At 40.9% G+C, this 20,033-nt stretch overlaps 1 protein-coding gene across 3 annotated transcripts in view; it reads right to left on the reverse strand.

Moving 5' to 3' along the window:
- LOC140476562 (eIF-2-alpha kinase GCN2-like) overlaps positions 1 to 20,033 on the reverse strand; it is a 122,586-nt gene that overhangs the window by 95,612 nt on the left and 6,941 nt on the right. For all 3 annotated transcript variants that reach the window (XM_072569360.1, XM_072569361.1, XM_072569362.1), the window contains exons 3-5: positions 13,061 to 13,163; positions 9,646 to 9,819; positions 5,050 to 5,130 (exon numbers count right to left, since the gene is read on the reverse strand). In XM_072569360.1, the coding sequence (XP_072425461.1) occupies positions 5,050 to 5,130; positions 9,646 to 9,819; positions 13,061 to 13,163 (358 nt within the window). The remainder of the gene's footprint in view (positions 1 to 5,049; positions 5,131 to 9,645; positions 9,820 to 13,060; positions 13,164 to 20,033) is intronic.

The raw sequence follows: 20,033 nt of genomic DNA on the forward strand, positions 1-20,033 counted from the left end.
CTACTTATTTTAAACAGGTGTATATATTCCAGGAGTGCTTCAGCTGATCAAAGCTCTTCTGTTTTAAACAAAACAGTATTTATTTACAGAATACTGAATGAACCACAAACAAAAGAGAACAGAATACACAATACCTTAACTTATTCTATCCCAACCTAATGACGCCGTTCCAAATTTCTGCAACTGAGAGGGAGAGAGGGAGAGGGAGAGGGAGAGGGAGAGGGAGATTCAGCATGGAACACCTATTTCCATGTAGCTGTTTCTTTGACCAGCAGCCTCAAAATACTGACCAGCACTCTGGACAGCCAGACAGCGAAAAACCAAACCAAACCAGAGATAAGCTGAGCTGGGAGAGCTGGCCACTCCCCTTTCATTGTTCAAATTTTTTTAAAACTTGAAAGCCTTTTTCTGGGGCAGTATCTGTTAGCTATAATCAAGTCGGCCCTAAAGCCCATCCAAACCAGACACGCCAGAACGTCTGCATTTATGACCACTCTGAAGAACAACAACCATGTACATCCTGTCCCCCAGCATTCCCTCCAACAACCTGCTCACCACCGACGTCAGGCTCACTGGTCTCTAATCCTACCCTGGCTTGTCCTTACCACCTTTCTTAAACAGTGACAATACGTTAGCCAACCTCCAGTCTTCCGGCATCTTACCTGTGACTATCGATGATATAAATATCTCAGCAAGGGGTCCAGCAATCACTACTGCAGCTTCCCATGCAGTTCTAGGGTACACCTGATCAGGTCCTGGGGATTATCTACTTTTATGCGTTTCAAGACATCCAGCACTTCCTTCTCTATAATATGGACATTTTTCAAGATCTCACCAAGATATCCCCACATTGTGTATCTTCCTTGCCCTTCTGCACAGTAAACACAATACAAAATAGTTGTTCAATATGTCCATCTCCTGTGACTCCACACAAATGCCACCTTACTGATCTTTAAGAGGCCCTACTCTCTCCCTAGTTACCCTTTTGCCTTTAAAGTATTTGTAAAAACCCTTTGGATTCTCCTTAATTCTATTTGCCAAAGCTATCTCATGTCCCCTTTTTGCCCTCCTGATTTCCTTCTTAAGTTCTTAAGTATACTCCTACTTTCTTTATACTCTAAGGATTCACTCAATCTATCCTGTCTATACCTGACATATGCTTCATTCTTTTTCTTAACCAAACCCTCAATTTCTTTAGTCATTCAGCATTCCCTATACCTACCAGTCTTCCCTTTCACCCTGATAAGAATATACTTTCTCTGGATTCTTGTTATCTCATTTCTGAAGGCTTCCTATTTTCCAGCCATCCCTTTACCTGCGAACATCTGCCCCCAAACAGCTTTTGGGAGTTCTTGCCTAATACCATCAAAATTAGCCTTCCTCCAATTTAGAACTTCAACTTTTAGATCTGGTCTATCCTTTTCCATCACTATTTTAAAACTAATAGAATTATGATCACTGGCGCCAAAGTGCTCCCCCACTGACACCTCAGGAAATAAGGCAGGGCAGGTGACTAAGAGTAGGTCAGGTTTTGCACTTTCTTTAGTAGGTACATCCACATACTAAATCAGAAACTTTTCTTGTACATAATTAACAAATTCCTCTCCATCTCAACCTTTAACACCACAGCAGTCCCAGTCTACGTGTGTAAAGTTAAAATCCCCTACCATAACCACCCTATTATTCTTACAGATAACTGAGATCTCCTCACAAATTTATTTCTCAATTTCCTGCTGGGTTTCTTTCTCTCTATCTCTCCCCCCTGCACTGACCTGACCATGTGCTGTCTTTGTCTGTCCCTCTCCCTTTTAAAAGTGCCGTTATTTTAACTTTTTTTTCCTCCAAAGTTCCAAAACAATGCAATCACATACAAAACAGTAATTGCTGCTCCCGGAATTCAAGGAAGTTACCTCCACCTTAAACACCGCAAAAAAGGAGCAGCCTGTTACGGACAGAAATTTTTCCCGTCCTCCATCTTGAATTACCCAGAATCATATTTAAGGAATAATGTATGCTAGCAATAGTTGAACATTCTTTCTGGTGCAAAATTACAAAAGGAAAAGTGGCCCAAGCACAATTTATAAAAGAAATCAAGGATAGCATTAGAATCAAACAGGAATCATATCAATTTGCTGGAAAAAGTGGCAAAGCTAAGGATTGGGACCAGTTTAAAATTCAGCAAAGGAGAAACAAGAGACTAATTAAGAGGTGTGAAACAAGAGTGTAAGAGTACTACATGAATGGTAATAGTAAGAATGTACAAACAGAAAGATTAGTGACGACAAATGTAGGTCCCTTGCATGGGAGAAACAGGAAAATTGATCATGAAGAACATAGAAATGGCAGAGCAATGAAACAACTACTTCAGGTTTGGATTCACAGAACATGCAAATAATTTCCCAGAAACAGTAGAGAAGCAAAAGTTATTGGGAATGATAAATTGAAGAATATTGATATTTATAATTAAAAAAGTAGAGAAAATAACAGAACTGAAAGGTGACAAATATGCAAGACTTCATAATCTACATCTAATAATGGAGGTGGCCATGGAGGTAATGGATGTTTTGGTTGTCATCTTCCAAAGTTCTGCAGATTCTGAAACAGTACCAGCTGAATGGAGAGTGGCAAATGGTTAGACAGTGTCGACATACATCTATGCAAGGGTACGTCCGCTTGACAAATCTACTGGAATGTTTAGAGGACACTACTGATAAACAGGTTCAGCAGAATCAATGGATTCGGTGTATTTGGATTTTCAGAAAACATTGATAAAGCCCACATAAATTAGAATGCTAAAGCACGTGCATGTGGGATAATATACTAGCGTGGAGAGAGAACTGATTAGCAGACAGAACACCAAGAGTAGGAATAAATAGGTATTTTTCAGAGTAGAAACTGGTAGCCAGCTTGGTACCACAGAGATCAGTGTTTGATCCCCAGCTATTCACAATACGTATCAACAATCTGAATAAGGGAATCAAATGCAGTATTTCCACTTCTGCTGATGACACAGAATAAGGAAGAATTGTGGATGGTGAGGAAGAGGTAAAGAGGCTTTCAGATGATTTTGGCAAGTTGAGAGAGGGGACAAATACATGGCAGCTGTCCACTCCTGTGTAGGAAAAACAGAACAGCAGAGTATTGATAAACTGATGAAAGATATGGAAATATTGATGTACAAAGGGACTTGGGAATCCTTGCATACCAATCGCTGAAAACAAGCATGCAGCTGTTTGAAAACCAAATGGAATGTTGGTCTTCGTTGCAAGAGGATTTCAGTACAGGAGCAAGGTTGCCTCACTATAGCTGTACAATTGGTGTGGTTTTGGTATCCTTACCTCAGAAAGGATATACTTGCCACTGAGGAAGCACAGCAAGTATGCACTAGGCTGGTACATGGGATGGCAGGTTTATCATGCAAGCAAAGATTTACTCACTGGAATTCAGAAAAATGAGAGGAGATCTCAAAATTCTAACAAGGAGAGACTGGGTACACAAATAGTGTTCAGGTGAAGGAGTGGGGAGTTTACAACAAGAGATCACAGTTTCAGGTTGTAAAGTACACCATTTAGGACTGAAATGAGGAGACATTTCTTCACTCAGAGGGTAGTGACTTTGCGGAATTGCTTTCCACACGTGGCAGTGGAGGCCAAGTCACTGAATATATTTAAAATCAAACAGATAGATTTCTAGGCACTAAAGATATCAAAGGGATTGAGTAGAGAATCAGAATATGCATTGAAACAGAGGATCAGCCAAGATTTGTGGGTGGCACGGTGGCACAGTGGTTAGCACTGCTGCCTCAAGCGCCAGAGACCCGGGTTCAATTCCCGCCTCAGGCGGCTGACTGTGTGGAGTTTGCACATTCTCCCCGTGTCTGCATGGGTTTCCTCCGGTTTCCTCCCACAGTCCAAAAATGTGCAGGTCAGGTGAATTGGCCATGCTAAATTGCCCGGAGTGTTAGGTAAGGGGTAAATGTAGGGGTATGGGTGGGTTGCGCTTCGGCGGGTCGGTGTCGACTTGTTGAGCCGAAGGGCCTGTTTCCACACTGTAATGTAATGTAATCTAATCTAATCATATCATATTGAATGAAGGAGCAGGTCTGATGAAACCTACTATTTTCCATTTCACTATTTTGCATTTTCTGTTTCTAATAATATGCTTGGAGGTGTGCAAAATATGATTAGTCCTCATGATTCAAAGCACCCATATATACAGAGTCATCCCTCCATACCATGATCGTTCCATTTCTGAGAACCCCTGCGAATTATGAAACTCGTGAGTGTAGAGCTCATTTACACGTAGGTTAAAAATAAGTTAAAAATTGCAAAAATTGATTTTTGTTATGACTTACTTTTTAGGGCAGATAGGTGAATTTCATGCAGGATTTATTTTACAGAGGAGTTATTGGTTTCAAAGGACACAAAGACAATGTTATTTAACACCCCACTTTATCTGTGCAACATCCAGTAGCCAAATGGTCACGTGAGTTGCTATAACAAGTTCAAATAACCTCCCTTCCCAGGCACTCCCCCTCTCTTCCACTCCTCCCAGCCACCTACCAGATTCATTCCTCCCACTGATCAACCAGGTCGTACCCTCCACCTGTCTTCACCTATCCCCACTTCACCCCACCACCAGCCCCCGCTATCCTCTTTATCTGCAGCTCCCCCTACACCCACCCTCAATCCTGAAGGAGGGATACATACAAAACATCGACTTTTCCACCTCCTGATGCTGCCTGGCTTGCTGCGTACCTGTCTACTTTGGATTCCAGCATCTGCAGTTTTTTTGTCTCATAACAAGTTATCCACAAAGGTGATGAGAACACACAGGACTTGATGGTAATGCTGAATCCATGTGTTTGTTTGACATTGCTAGCCTACCTACTAAAGTAATATCTAAAGAAGCCATTATTATCTGGTTTTCAGCATTATACCATTGCAGTCTAGATTGTCTACTATTGTCCGAGTCTGTATTCGTTGAATTAAGAATTTAGCAACTATCCCTCAGAAGCCAGAATCTTGAAAATAATGTATCCCCACATACCTGTTTGGCCAACTGAGTAAGTTTCTTTGCATCTCTCTTTTCCTCTTCTAATCTCTGAATTTCTTCAAGGATTTCACGTTGCTAAAAAAAAAGTTGAACAACTTTTGTCTTAATTTTTTTTAAATCACATGTTTGGCATAGAGTGAACTGGATGGTTAAAAATATGAACACAACATGTTCATAACATCCAGGTCAGGCAGTATCTGTGAAAATGGAAGCAGAGTTAACATTTCAAGTGACCTTTTAACAAAACTGAAAAATATTGTTTTTAAGCTGTTACATCTCTAGATAAAGCTTGGAATACAAAAGGAAGTTGCGGTGAGTCTTCATAAATTAGTGATTACATCTTAGCTGAGTACTTCGGTCAATCTGTGGTGCCACACTATATCAAGATAGTGTGTGGAATGATTTACTAGAATGCAGGATGTAAAGTCTCAGTTATCTGCCAGACTGGAGAAGCTGGGATTGTCTTACTACAATAGCAAAGCTTAGGAGGAGAATTAATATAGGTGTTCAAAAATCAAGAAGTATTTTTATGGAGCTAACACAGGTAGTTCTCCTAGAATGCGATGTTTGCATTCTTGAGCAACCCCGCATTATAGAAAAATCATACTTTAGAAACAGCGCTTAAAGTATTGGCAATGTAATCGCATTACAGTCAACACACTTTTTAAAAGTTCGGGCTTTAGAGACAATGTCCCCAATTTGTCAAATGTGTTTCAGTAAATTTCTGTTAACAAAGCGTGCATTACAGCAGAACAACCTATAAATATAAAGAATTTCTACTTACGAATTCAAAACCAGGAAACAGAAGGGCGGCACGGTGGCACAGTGGTTAGCACTGCTGCCTCACAGCGCCAGAGACCCGGGTTCAATTCCCGCCTCAGGCGACTGACTGTGTGGGGTTTGCACGTTCTCCCCGTGTCTGCATGGGTTTCTTCCGGGTGCTCCGGTTTCCTCCCACAGTCACAAAGATGTGCAGGTCAGGTGAATTCAGGTGAATTGGCCGTGATAAATTGCCCTTAGTGTTAGGTTAGGGGTATGGGTGGGTTGCGCTTCGGCGGGTCGGTGTGGACTTGTTGGGCCGAAGGGCCTGTTTCCACACTGTAATGTAAATCTAATCTAAAAATCTAATCTAAATCTAATCTAAAAAAATGTTTGCCAAAAAAAGCCACAGGGAAGGTATGAGAAGATCCCTTCCCTTAGTAAATTTAAAAGTTGGTGAAAGCAGGTTCAGCAGTAACTTTCAAAAGGGAGTTCTGCTTAAAAAGGAAATCACTTCAGAGTAAATATCTAGGAAGTGGCACAAATCAATAGCTCTTTCAGAAAGCCAGCACAGAAATGACAGATTAAATAGCATTTCTGTATGCTATACAATTTCGTAGTTTCACTATAGAAGACTAGTTGTCACAGATAATTCCCAGCTAATAAGTGTGGCCCTGAGGTCAAGAATTGGGAAGCTCATCAACGTTGTAATGGACTAAACTTTAGCAATACTACTCAGAACATCTGGGAACTTAAGTTTTCCAGACTTAAGGCGAATCTTTACAGGAGGAGATTATCAACTCATTAGACAAGCAAATGGAAGTATGGCATAGATTTTCAAAATTGATCTTAAGAACCATAGTTTCAGATATTCACTGATCAAAACAATAAAGGCGAGCCTAAATGTTTAAAACTGAAATCAGAAATTATATTACGCAGATTTCTTTTTCAATTAGTGTCTAAAACATAGGAAGAAATTATAGATCACAAATAAATTACTCCAGCCCGTCAATCTCTATACACAACACATTGCAACCACTTGAAAATGTACTGTGATACTCACTCTGGCATTTCTTCTTATCAGTCGCCATTTTAAGGCTTGAATTTTAAAATAGTTTACAGGGGCTTAAATCAAAGCAAGTATTTTATCATGAACATTTTTTGGTGAGACAGACAGTATTCGACACATTCAGTAAAAATGTCATTAACGCATAGATTCAAGACTTTAACGTTGCTATAAGAGTCAGAGAGTTGTACAGCATGAAAACAGACCCTTTGGTCCAACTCATCCAGGCTGACCAGGTATCTTAAATTAATCTAGTCCCATTTGCCAGCATACAACCCATATCCCTCTCAACCTTTTCTATTCATGCACCCATCCAGATGCCTTTTAAACAGCTGGAATTGTACCTGCCTTCATCACTTCCTGTGACAGCTCATTCAATATATGCATCACCTTCTGCATGAAAAAGACTGTCCTTTAGGTCCTTTTTATATGTCTCCCCTCTCACATCACACCTATGCTCTCTAATTTTGGACTCTCCTACCCTACCCTTGGAAAAATACCTTGGCTATTCACCCTATCCATGCCCCTCATGATTTTATAAATGTAAGGTCACCCCTCAGCATTCTATTCTGAGATATTTTCACTAGCTAGTAAAACTGATCATGTTCCCTTAATGTTCTGAAATTTTTCCCATCAAATACAAAGGAGTGATTCAATGACAAATGGGTTGATGGCATAAGGTAAAGGAGGGCCACCATTGAACAGTAAAACGATCAAAAGATAGATCTGCAAGAGCTGAAATTAACAAAACCAGAATCATTACTAGCAACTAACGTCCATAAACAACAAAAAGGGAGCAGTTACAATCTGAAATTACTCTGTTGAGTCTAGAAGACTGTAAAGTACCATAATCAAAAGATGTGAGCGCTGCTCCTCAAACTTTTGCAGATTTTCATTAGGAAGCCAAGGACAAAGATCAGACTAGGAATGGAGCAAAGAATGGAAATGACAAGCAGACAAAAGCTCTGGTGATGCTTGTGAACTAAATAGAGCTGTTCCAAACTGATCATCCAATCTGCATTTGGGGTGTCCAGTACAGACAGGCGCACATTGTGAGCAACAAACAAGGTATAATATGATGAAGGAAGACAGCGGCATGATAGCAATGAATTATTGAATTACTGAATTAGTAATCTAGAGGCCCAGGCTAAACCTCTGAGGACATAGGTTCAAACACCATGACTGCAGCCAAAAGAATTTAAATTTAATCAATATACCAGAAGACCCAGGTTCAAGTCCTGTGTTCCAGAGGTGTGTCATAATATCTCTGAACAGATTGATGGCAAGAAAATGCATCTATAACTGCAGTAGAGCAGAGGAAAGAAGAGTTTTACAGGAATATTTTAGGACCAGAACACTGGAGCTATGAGGAAAGAGTGGATGGTTGAGGTTATTCTCCTTGGAACAGTAGGCTGAGGGGAGATTTGACTGAGGCATAGAAGGTGGTAAGTGGCATGAACAGACTGGATGGAAAGAACCAATTTTCCTTAGCACAGAGGTCAGTCACTAGGGGACACAGAACTAAAGTGATTCTGGATTCAAGGAAAAAAAAAGGAAAAAAAAGGTCACTCAAATGGGGGTAAAGTCCAGAACTCAAAGTGTCTGAATCTGCACCTCAAATTTCACAAAGTGCTGGAAAATGGGATGGGACTGGGTGACTCATTTCTTGGCCTCAGACTTCTGTGCTGTAAGCTTATTTACATTTTCTAAACTTTCTAAATTCTGAAAAGGAGGAATGGGGAGGGATATCAGGAAGCAGCAAGGGAAGGCAGTACAATGGGCTGAGGACTGGCCGTTGGAGTTAAATTTGGATAAATGCTTGGTATTGCATTTCGGTAAACAAACAAGAGCAAGACTTATATAATTAATGGTTTGGCCCTGGGTAGTGTTGACACACAAAGAGACCTAGGGAGTTAAGGTACATAATTCTTTGAAATTTGCAACACAAGTAGACAGGGTGGTTAAGAAGGCGCTTAGCCAGCTTGCCTTTACTGCTCGAACCTTTGAGTATAGGCATTGAGATGTCATGCTGAGGTTGTACAAGTTGCTGATGAGGCCTCTTCTAAAGTACTATGTGCAGTTCTGGTCACCCTACTATAGGAAGGATATTATTAGATTGGAGAAGGTTCAGAGAAGATTTACCAAGTTGTTGCAGAAATGGAGGGTTTGAGTTATAAAAATAACCTGCATTGGCTAGGACTGTAGGAGGTAGGAGATTAATCAATAAACAAGAAGGTAGGAGGTTAATCAATCACTGGAGTGTAGAGGAGGTTAAGGGGTGATATTATAGAAGTTTATAAAATCATGAGCGGCATAGATAAAGTGAATAGCAAAGGTCTTTTCCCCAAGGTGGGAGAGTTCAAAACTTGGATGTTTATTAATGAGGTGAGAGGAGAAAGTTTTTAAAAAGACATGAGGGGCAATCTTTTTTTTACTCAGAGAATAGTTCATATGAACGGCCACAGGAATTGGTGGATGTAGGTACAGTTACAATATTGAAAAGATATTTGGACAAGTACATGAATAGGAAAGGTTTAGAGGGATATGGGTCAAACACAGGCAGGTGGGACTAGTTTAGTTTGGAAACGTGGTCGGCACGGACTAGTTGGACCAAAGAGTCTGTTTCCATGCTGTGTGACTCTATGATATCTTGGAACAGGTTGATTAAAAAAAGTATCTACAACAGAAGTAACGTATAATGATTACAGTAATGGAAAGTTACTACAAGCAGGAAAAGAAAACGCAAAGGATCATGCAACACATACCATTTTTTCATCTTGCTTCTTCTTCTGTTCTATCCTGCGCTGTTCCTCCTGTGCAAGTCGCCGCTGTTGCTCCTGTTGGTTCTTCAGCATTTCCTCATAGAAGGATTTGGAGGGAGGAATGTTGTTTTCACTGAGAAACGCCTGCACATGATCAGCCAAGACGAATATCATCACCTACCAAATGAAACACCATTACACAGGGTTACAACTAACATTTCATCCCTCAGGAAGAGCAACTGTGAGACATGTCTATTTTATGCAATACAGTCATTAAGAGGAGTTATGTCCTACAGAGGCCAAATGTCTTCGAAACATAGGAAAAGGAGTAGGGCATTCAGACCAGAGGCTGTTCTGCCATTCAACGATATTGTAACTGATCAGTGGCCAAACTCCATATATAACAGCCTTTCGTTCATATGCTTTAATACCTTTGTTTAACAAAAATGTATCTATCTTAGATTTAAAATTAACAACTGATCTAGCATCAACTGCTATTTGTGGAAGAGAGTTCCAAACTTCTACTGCGCTCTGTGAATATAAGTGTTTCCTAACATCTCTTCTGAACGCTCTGACCCTAATTTTCAGACTATGCTCCCCAGTTTGAAAATCCCCAACTACTCGGTCTGTCCCTGGTAGTATCGGGACAATTTTGATCAATAGCCCCTTAACCTTCTGAATTATAGAGAAAACATGCCTAATTTGTGTAATCTCTCTGCATGCCACAACCTCAAAGCTCAGGTATCATTCCAGTTAACCTACACTGTACTCCCTCCAAGACCAATATATCCTTCCTCAGCTGTGGTGCCCAAATCTGCTCTCAGCGGAATATAACCAAGGTTATGTATAACTGCAGTACAACTTCTGCATCCTTATACTCCAGTCCACTAAATATTAAAAAAATAGCATTCATTCACCTTCTTGGATTACTTTCTGCACTTGTCCATGGCATTTTAAAGATCTATGCACCTGAAACCCCAACTCTCTTTGGGCATCCACTAAAGTGAACTTCATATCACTTAGAAAACACCGTGATCTATCTATTTTTTGGTCCAAAATGGAAAATATCACACTGGCTTACACTGAATTCCATCGACCACAGTTTTACCCATTCAACTAGATTATCAATATCCCCTTGTAACTTTACCCTATCATCTACACCGTCTACAATGCCACCTAAGTTTGTGCCATTAGCAAATTTGGTCATATGACTTTCAATTTCATTATCTAACTTATTAATAACGAATGTGAATAACTTAGGCCCTAACACCAGTCCACCTATGCTTTGCTCAATCTTGGGCAGGATTACAACTGAAGCTTTTGTCTGAACTCCACAAATTAAAGGAAGGAAACTGGTCGAGTTACTGGACTGCTTGCCTGTAACACCTGGCAGAAAAGCAAAAACGCACATTTGGTGGACAGAAAGGCACTCAGCTATGAAGTTATGTCCAATTAAATGGTCCTCAGGGCATAAAACAAATTTCCATTTGAAAGCAACAGGTTCTTCAGTCCTTCCTGCTTTCAAACTTGTACCTCAGCACCAGTCAACACTTTGCAAGGAGTTAAGTGATGAAAGAAAAAATGATTCCAACTTCCCTCTGTTTAACGTTGCCTGTGATTATTATTTTGCCTGAAGACACAAAGCATTTAGTTACGCATTAGGAATTACAAGATTGGGAAGATGAACAAGTTTGAATTTATCAGATACAACCTAGGGGCTGACTATTTGTCACGATTGTAGGAATTAAATAAGTTTTTATAGAAAAAGGATTACTACATCCTACTATCTAGCTCAGTTATCTGGACGGCTGATTTGATGTGAACAGCACAAGTTTCATTCCTGCACTGTCTGAGGTGACCATGAAGGTCCTGTCATCTGAACCTCACCTGAGGTTAAATTCACTACCTGTTGTCTCTCCATTTCTCTATTGACTATGACAACTACACCTTTTTTTCACGAGCTGCAGGTATGAACCTCAACCATCCTAAGGATCCACATTAGCAGAAATGACAGTGAGACATTAAGGGATTAATTTGGTCTGCTGACCTTCAAGAAATTTAAAGTCCCAGGGATAGGGTGGTACGTTTTTCTGTCTTGCAGGTAGAATGTAAAAAAAATTTACATTGCCATCGCCTACTATTCAAAATCAATTTACATTGTCATCACCTGCTATTCAGAGTAAATTTACACTGCCATCTCCTGCTATTCAGAATCAATAGGAGTATTGCAGTTAAGATTCTGACCACACCCTGCAGTTAAAAGAACGATTTACACCAGATCTCATTAAGTTCTGATCTATATCACATGGTTTCTGGAAATAATCAAATCACATCACTGTGTCTTGAGTGGCATGTGACTATGGGGGAGCTGCTGGGGGTTGTCTTGTGGGCATTACTGGCTCGGATGTAAAATTCTGTATTAAAGGGAGGACTGATCCCATTGTTCAGAGATCTCTTGACACACTTCACAAGCACTGCAGAGAGTGTTAAGGGTTCCTCCAAAAGCTTGTACTTGCTTAATACATTTTGGCTGTTCACAGAAGTTGCCATATTGCAGTTGCATCAAGTGTGTAAGAATCTCAAGAAAGAGAACCTAACAACTGGAGAGGAGCTCTGTACAGCCTAAGGCCTGTATCAGAATTTGGAATAAACTAGATCCAAACTCTTATCGGTAGGATAAGAGAAAGACCTAGGATGGAAGATTTCTGTTTATTGCACAAGAATGAAATGTAAGCATACATAATCACAGGGGTATAAATATCGAAGGTTTTCTGTATGTAGACAGAGTTCTGCTTAGACAGCCTAAGTCTGAAGTTGTTTGAATAAGTTAACCCTACATACCTATTGCCTCCTGTGGTTGGTGTAGGGAGATTAACCACATACCACTTTCACCTTCCAATGTCAAAAGGGAAAGGAGTCACTATACCTGGGAGTTCCACAAAATAAGCAAAGCATGATCCAATAATCGTAAAGTATTTTAAATTTCCATTGATTAACTGAGTTAACCATGTAAAACAAACCCCCACATAAATATTGAGTACTTTTTCCAAGGAAAGCATGGAAAGTCAAAATGCCCTAAGATCCACCACATACTGCAGTACTGGGAAACACTTACAATCATCATCACCAATTATGTTAGCCCTCTTGAAAAATGGATCTATGAATGCTGGGCTAGTACAAAAGAAGATTTAGCTATGTAATGCAACAGTAGATTAAAGATTAACAGGACATTACCTTTCTTTATTTACTGAAGCAAAGCCTTTAAACACTTATATGGGACAAATATGATACAACACTTGTGATTCTTAAAACAGTAGGGCACAAAGTGCATAATATAAAAAGCAAACATTACGCTGTGATATTGGGCTCAGATTACATTAAACTCTTGACTCTTACACACAGACTCTCATTTCCATACCTCTCCACAATGATCTTTAGCGAGCTTCACCAGCTCTGCATGCAACCGGTTGCGCTTCTCATTAGACAGGCCTTTTGTTCTCTTTAGCTCAATTTCTGGAGGTCTGTGGGAACGACAGAGAAGTAGCATAAATACAAGATCAGTCAGGATATTGTGCATAAAGCTTCAGCCAACAATGATGCATTTCATCAACCCAGTGCAAAGCACGCGTCAAAATCTCACTATCACTGAGCTTGCGAATTAACAGTACTTTTCTTACCAGTTTTATCTCTTCCCCTTGACTGAAGACTTTAGTTGATCACTGGAGTTTATCCAATGAGGAAGGACTCAACACTTGCTGTCACAGTGTTGAGGCAGTTAATTTTTATACTTAAACCATCAGATGCTGAGAGCAGACCACTCAGTCGTGAGCACTGCATTTGATCCAAACGTTTAGACATGCGAACACACTTAACCTCAGAATGAGAGCCCAATAAAATTTTGCTTTCAGCTCCAGCTTTACATCAGCCTGAGAACAGAACTTGAGGCTGAAGGAATTATGAGTTGAGGGTTAAGAGTTGATAATAACCACATCACCTCAGTTTTCTGTACTTTTGACTGCGCACTGAAATGGGAAAGGAACTATTTTAAAAACCAAGAATTGTTGAAGGATTCCTGCGCCAATTAAAAGGAAGTAACCTGAAATTCATTATAAGTATTGTTTACACAGTTGCTTGTTCAACCAGTAGTAGAAGCCTAGTTTCAGATGGACTGGAGCCAAGAGGTGTATTTCAATGGAGCTTTGGCTGGCAACAAGTTCCTGATTTATCTATGAACTCGTAACCAATTATCGATGACAAAAGCTTTCTGCCTGCCAACAGTTATGTAATTGGCTCCCAGGTAGTAAAGCAACTTGGGGGAGTGAACCAAAAACAGAAATTGCTGGCAAAACTCAGCAGATCTGGCAGCATCAGTGGGGAGATACTTTCTGCTTGGGGAGGCTATGGCCTAGTGCTATTATCACTGGACAGTCAATCCAGAGATCCAGGTAACATTCTGGGGACCCAGGTTCGAATCCTGCCACAACAGATTGTGGGCATTTGTATTCAATAAGAATCTGGAATTAAGAGTCTCATGATGACCACGAAACCATTGTCGACTGTAGAAAAATCTATCTGGTTTATTAATGTCCTTTTGGGGCATGAAACGGCCATCATCACCTAATCTGGATTATGTCTGGACTCCAGAACCACAGCAATGTGGTTGACTCTTAACTGCCCTTTGGGATGGGCAATAAATGCTGGCCCAACCAGCGACACCTTCATCCTATGAATGAATAATAAAAAATGCTTCCAGACCTGCTGATTGTACCAGCAATTCCTGTTTTCATTTCAGATCGCCACCACCTGCAGTTCTTGGTTTAACTTTGGGGGAGTGAATGTTTGAAAGAAGCAATTGGATCTGAAAAGATATATTATAAAGCGGAGGTTGGCCCCTGTCTGAGAACTAAAGACCCAAAGAGGAGCATCTTGCCCAATATTCTGTAAAAAGTTTGTGAGAAAGGTGTAACCGGTCTTTCAGCAACGTCTAATGGTTAAATAAAGTAAATCCCTGACACTCACTTTAAACTTAACAAGTAACAATTTATTTAACTCCAGCAGTGAAAAAATTAACTAAATTATTAACAAACCGAATAAATCCCTTCTAACTACTAACTATTCCCGAATAAAACAGGATTCTAGTGGTATGCTGTTCCAATAAACACAAGTCCCACTCATATAACAAAAAAAACAGAATTCAGTCTCTCGAAATTACACAAGTTACGTGTCTTCCAGAATGTTCTGAGCGTCCTCCAATGGAGGAATGCGTTTTCCGCGGATTCTTCTATCAGAAATGCCTTCTTCATCATTCTTCTGTCAGAAATTTAAGTGGCGCTTTTTTCTACAACATAGATGACTGTGAGAATCAATTTCTCTCTCTCTCTCTCTCTCTCTCTCTCTCTCTCGAGAGAGAGAGAGAGAGAGAGAGAGAGAGAGAGAGAGAGAGAGAGAGAGAGAGAGAGAGAGAGGGAGAGAGAGAGAGAGAGAGAGCTCAGGGCACTTAGCTCTGACAGATGGCAGTTAGCTCTCGGGTCTTTGTCCAACTGCCTCCTTCTTTTGTACCCTTGATGATATATCAATATTTCTTACAATAGGATTGGTCCTATGTTGTTGAAACTATCAGATTTTAATCCAGTAGGGATTATCTAAGGGCCTGATTCAAATTGATTGTCTTCATAAAAACTGCTGCTTGACCTGCTAACTGTATGGCCTTTCTAAAGAAGATAGCTTTTAAAGTCGCATTCTGGTCAGTATGAGAATCAAGTCAGCAAACCCTGTGGATAATGATCGTTGGACCGTCTTCCCAGTATTTCACTCTACTCATGACATCCATGTGTATTCCGTCCGTCCCCCCCCAACCCCCACCCCCCACCCCACCTCCCCACCTCTGTGTCTAGGTTTGTAGAACAGGTTAAAGTTTTAATGAGGCATGTTAGATGTCAACAGTTTGTAATTGTTTTACTGCAATTAGAATTTATTGATTTGTAATAAATAATGATTGTTCTTCCATACTGAAACCAAGTCTGTGCTTTCTGTCAAACTGGGTCTTAAAAACAGGTAAATGGGGGAATTCTGCTTTCTAACAATCTTTAACTTCTGTGACAACTCCAGGAATAGTGAGGCTTGATTCCTAGTGCACTACTCCAGTGAGGCATGACAAGTTGGAGTCAATCAATTTTGCATGTTTATGGTTCAGTCTCTCACTAATAGACTTGCTGACCCAACATGAGCTGGACTCATAAGACAACACCACCAAAAAATGCAACACAAAACCGCATCAGTGTGTGAATACACAAATTATATGCAGAGGTCACAAGAAAGAAAAGTAAAACATGAATAAAGGATTAAAGCGCCGGCAGCAACCCTGGCAGTCATTAAGAGTCAAAAATACACACTCATGTTACTGTATCTGGGTGTACAACATTCCAGCGGGATTTGACACATGAAGGCAGTAGCCATTCTGAACTTTGTTAAAGTGACACAAATGCGCACACAAGTGTGACTGAGCCTAACTTGCAAATACAATTCAGGTGTTGTGCTGTTCCAATAGGTTGAGTTCAGATGTGGACTGGTGTCAAAGGTATAGCGCGAGAGTGGGATACTCGGCACCTCAAGCACACTTAAAATACAATTAAATCAAGGCTAATGTGTTCCTTAACGCCATTTATCACCCTTGATCCATATCCCTCTATGTTCGTACCCAAGAACATTTCTCTCTTCCTGCCTGGAAAATTCGAATTGACCATCCAATCTCTTGGAGTGAGAGTCTCACATTTTCATCATTTTGTAGAAAATGCTTTGTATTAAATACATTACCTCTAAATGCAAAATTATGCCTTGCTGTTCTAGTCATCCAGCTAAGGAAATGCTATAAATTCATTTCTAATTTTAAACACTTCATTTAGATTACCCATCATCTTCTAATCGGTAGAGAATAAAAGTTAGAAACCAGCATCATAATTCAACACAAAGTCTGGATTAATTCTGGTGAATCTATGCTGCACCCACTCCAAGGTGATTTCATTCTTCCTGAAACACAACAGCCAAATCAAAGGGCATCACTCCAGAATGCCCAGCGTAGAGAGAATTTACAAAGTAGTCTGACAGTTTGGATGGTTATCTGAAGTGTTACTATGTGTGTCTTGATAGGCAGCTATATTTCTGAATCAACATGGGCTGTATGGGCAGAAATTGGGGGAAGGGCATTGCAATCTCAAGCTTACCAAGTGTAAAGACCATTAGCATCATTGTTCGCTTGTTGATTATGCTTTATATAAACAAGATATTTTGTGGGAGGGGGTGCAGCTCTTTAGTTCTAGCATAAGAGCATAGAACATAGAACAGTACAGCACAGAACAGGCCCTTCAGCCCACAATGTTGTGCCGACCACTGATCCTCATGTATGCACCCTCAAATTTCTGTGACCATATGCAAGTCCAGCAGTCTCTTAAATGTCCCCAGTGACCTTGCTTCCACAACTGCTGCTGGCAACGCATTCCATGCTCTCACAACGCTCTGTGTAAAGAACCCGCCTCTGACATCCCCTCTATACTTTCCTCCAACCAGCTTAAAACTATGACCCCTAGTGTTAGCCATTTCTGCCCTGGGAAATAGTCTCTGGCTATCGACTCTATCTATGCCTCTCATTATCTGTATACCTCAATTAGGTCCCCTCTCCTCCTCCTTTTCGCCAATGAAAAAAGTCCGAGCTCAGTCAACCTCTCTTCATAAGATAAGCCCTCCAGTCCAGGCAGCATCCTGGTAAACCTCCTCTGAACCCTCTCCAAAGCATCTTTCCTATTATAGGACGACCAGAACTGGATGCAGTATTCCAAGTGCGGTCTAACCAAAGTTTTATAGAGCTGTAACAAGATCTCATGACTCTTAAACTCAATCCCCCTGTTAATGAAAGCCAAAACACCATATACTTTCTTAACAACCCTGTCCACTTGGGTGGCCATTTTAAGGGATCTATGTACCTGCACACCAAGATCCCCCTGTTCCTCCACACTGCCAAGAATCCTATCCTTAATCCTGTACTCGGCTTTCAAATTCGATCTTCCAAAATGCATCACCTTGTACTTATCCAGGTTGAACTCCATCTGCCACCTCTCAGCCCAGCTCTGCATCCTGTCAATGTCCCACTGCAGCCTACAACCGCCCTCTATACTATCAACGACACCTCCAACCTTTGTGTCGGCTGCAAACTTGCTGACCCATCCTTCAATCCCCTCATCCAAGTCATTAATAAAAATTACAAACAGTAGAGGCCCAAGGACAGAGCCCTGTGGAACACCACTCACCACTGACTTCCAGGCAGAATATTTTCCTTCTACTACCACTCACTGTCTTCTGTTGCCCAGCCAATTCTGTATCCGGACAGCTAAGTTCCCCTGTATCCCATTCCTCCTGACCTTCTGAATGAGCCTACCATGGGGAACCTTATCAAATGCCTTGCTGAAGTCCATATACACCACATCCACAGCTCAACGCTCATCAAGTTTTCTAGTCACATCCTCAAAGAACTCGATAAGGTTTGTGAGGCATGACCTGCCCCTCACAAAGCCGTGTTGACTGCATTTAATCAAGCCATGCTCTTCCAGATGGTCATAAATCCTGTCGAGCACCTTGCAGGTGACAGACGTGAGACTTACTGGTCTGTAATTGCCGGGGATTTCCTTATTTCCTTTCTTGAAGAGAGGAATTACATTTGTCTCTCTCCAGTCCTCAGGCATGACTCCAGTGGAGAGCAAGGATGCAAAGATCTTCCCAAGTGGCGAAGCAATTGCATTTCTCGTTTCCCAAAGCAGCCGAGGACAAATCTGGTCTGGGCCTGGCAACTTGTCAATCTTAATATTTGACAAAATTTTCAGCACATCAGCTTCCTCTATCTCTATCCATTCCAGCATGGATACCTGTTCTTCAAAGGCTTCATTCAATACAAAGTTTGTTTCTTTCGTAAAGATAGAAGCAAAAAAACTCATTTAGGGCTTCCCCAACCTCCTCAGATTCCACACACAAATTCCCTAAGCTAGCTTTGATCGGCCCTACTCTTTCTTTGACCATTCTCTTATTCCTCACATAAGTGTAAAATGCCTTTGTGTTCTCCCTAATCCGTTCTGCCAAGCCTTTCTCATGCCCCCTCCTGGCTCTCCTCAGACCATTTTTGAGGTCCTTCCTCGTCTGCCTGTAATCTTCTAGAGCTGAGCTTGACCCTAGCTTCCTCCACCTTATGTAAGCTACCTTCTTCCTTTTGACGAGAAGCTCCACCGCTCTCGTTATCCAAGGTTCCTTTATCCTACCCCTTCTTGCCTGTCTCAGAGGGACATATTTATTCATCACTCGCAACAACTGTTCCTTAAATAGTCTCCACATGTCTATAGTGCCTTTACCATGGAACAATTGCTCCCAGTCCATGCTTCCTAACTCATGTCTAATCGCATCATAGTTTCCTCTTCCCCAATTAAATATCCTCCCATTTTGCCTAATCCTCTCCTTCTCCATTGCTGTGTAGAATGTGAGGCAGTTGTGGTCACTATCACTAAAATGCTCTCCCACACAAGATCTGCCCCGGCTCGTTTCCCTCGTCTAGAATGGTCGCTCCCCTCGTCGGCCTGTCAACGTACTGAGTGCTGAAACCCTCCTGAACACACCTTACAAAAACTGCTCCATTCAAATCTTCTGCTCGAAGGAGGTTCCAATCAATATTGGAAAAGTTAAAGTCACCCATTACAACAAACCTACTACGTCCACACTTTTCCAAAATCTGCCGACCTATGCTTTCTTCAATCTCCCTGCTGCTATTGGGGGGCCTGTAGTAAAGGGAAAAACATTTCACAGAGGAAGTGGAACACGTGCCATCTGTCAACAGCATCTTCTGCTTAAGGTCTACTAAGGGAAGTACACAAATCTAGTTGGAAAAGCTATTTGTCAAACATGGCCAAGAAGCAGCTTTCCTGAAATGACTCTATTTACTAAGTTTTGAAGACTGTTTTGTAATAGTGTTTTTCGATATCTACATCGCAAACCTCTTTGCTTGTACACACTTATTTGGCAGGTGGTATTCTCTGCCTGCTGGCAAAATAGAAGAACTTGATAGGTATTTACTAGAGATTATGGAACTGTGGTTATATCAACCCCTTCACAGCAGAGGAAATTCAGATTTGGATAAGTTCAAAGAGACAACATTGTATAGCTGTGGATGGAAGTATGCTGGACATATCTACAAGCGAAGGACTGCTATGGTTTAAGAAGCACCCCAGCACCACCTTATCAAAGGTAATGCTGACAACACCACCTTTATAGGCCACTATCAAACAATAAGGCAGAAAATAGGAAGGAGATAGAATGCTTGGTGTCATGGTGCAATGATAAAAATCTCTCTCTCAATATTG

Source organism: Chiloscyllium punctatum, chromosome 4 (genome assembly GCF_047496795.1).
Source record: "Chiloscyllium punctatum isolate Juve2018m chromosome 4, sChiPun1.3, whole genome shotgun sequence".
Lineage (NCBI taxonomy): Eukaryota > Metazoa > Chordata > Chondrichthyes > Orectolobiformes > Hemiscylliidae > Chiloscyllium > Chiloscyllium punctatum.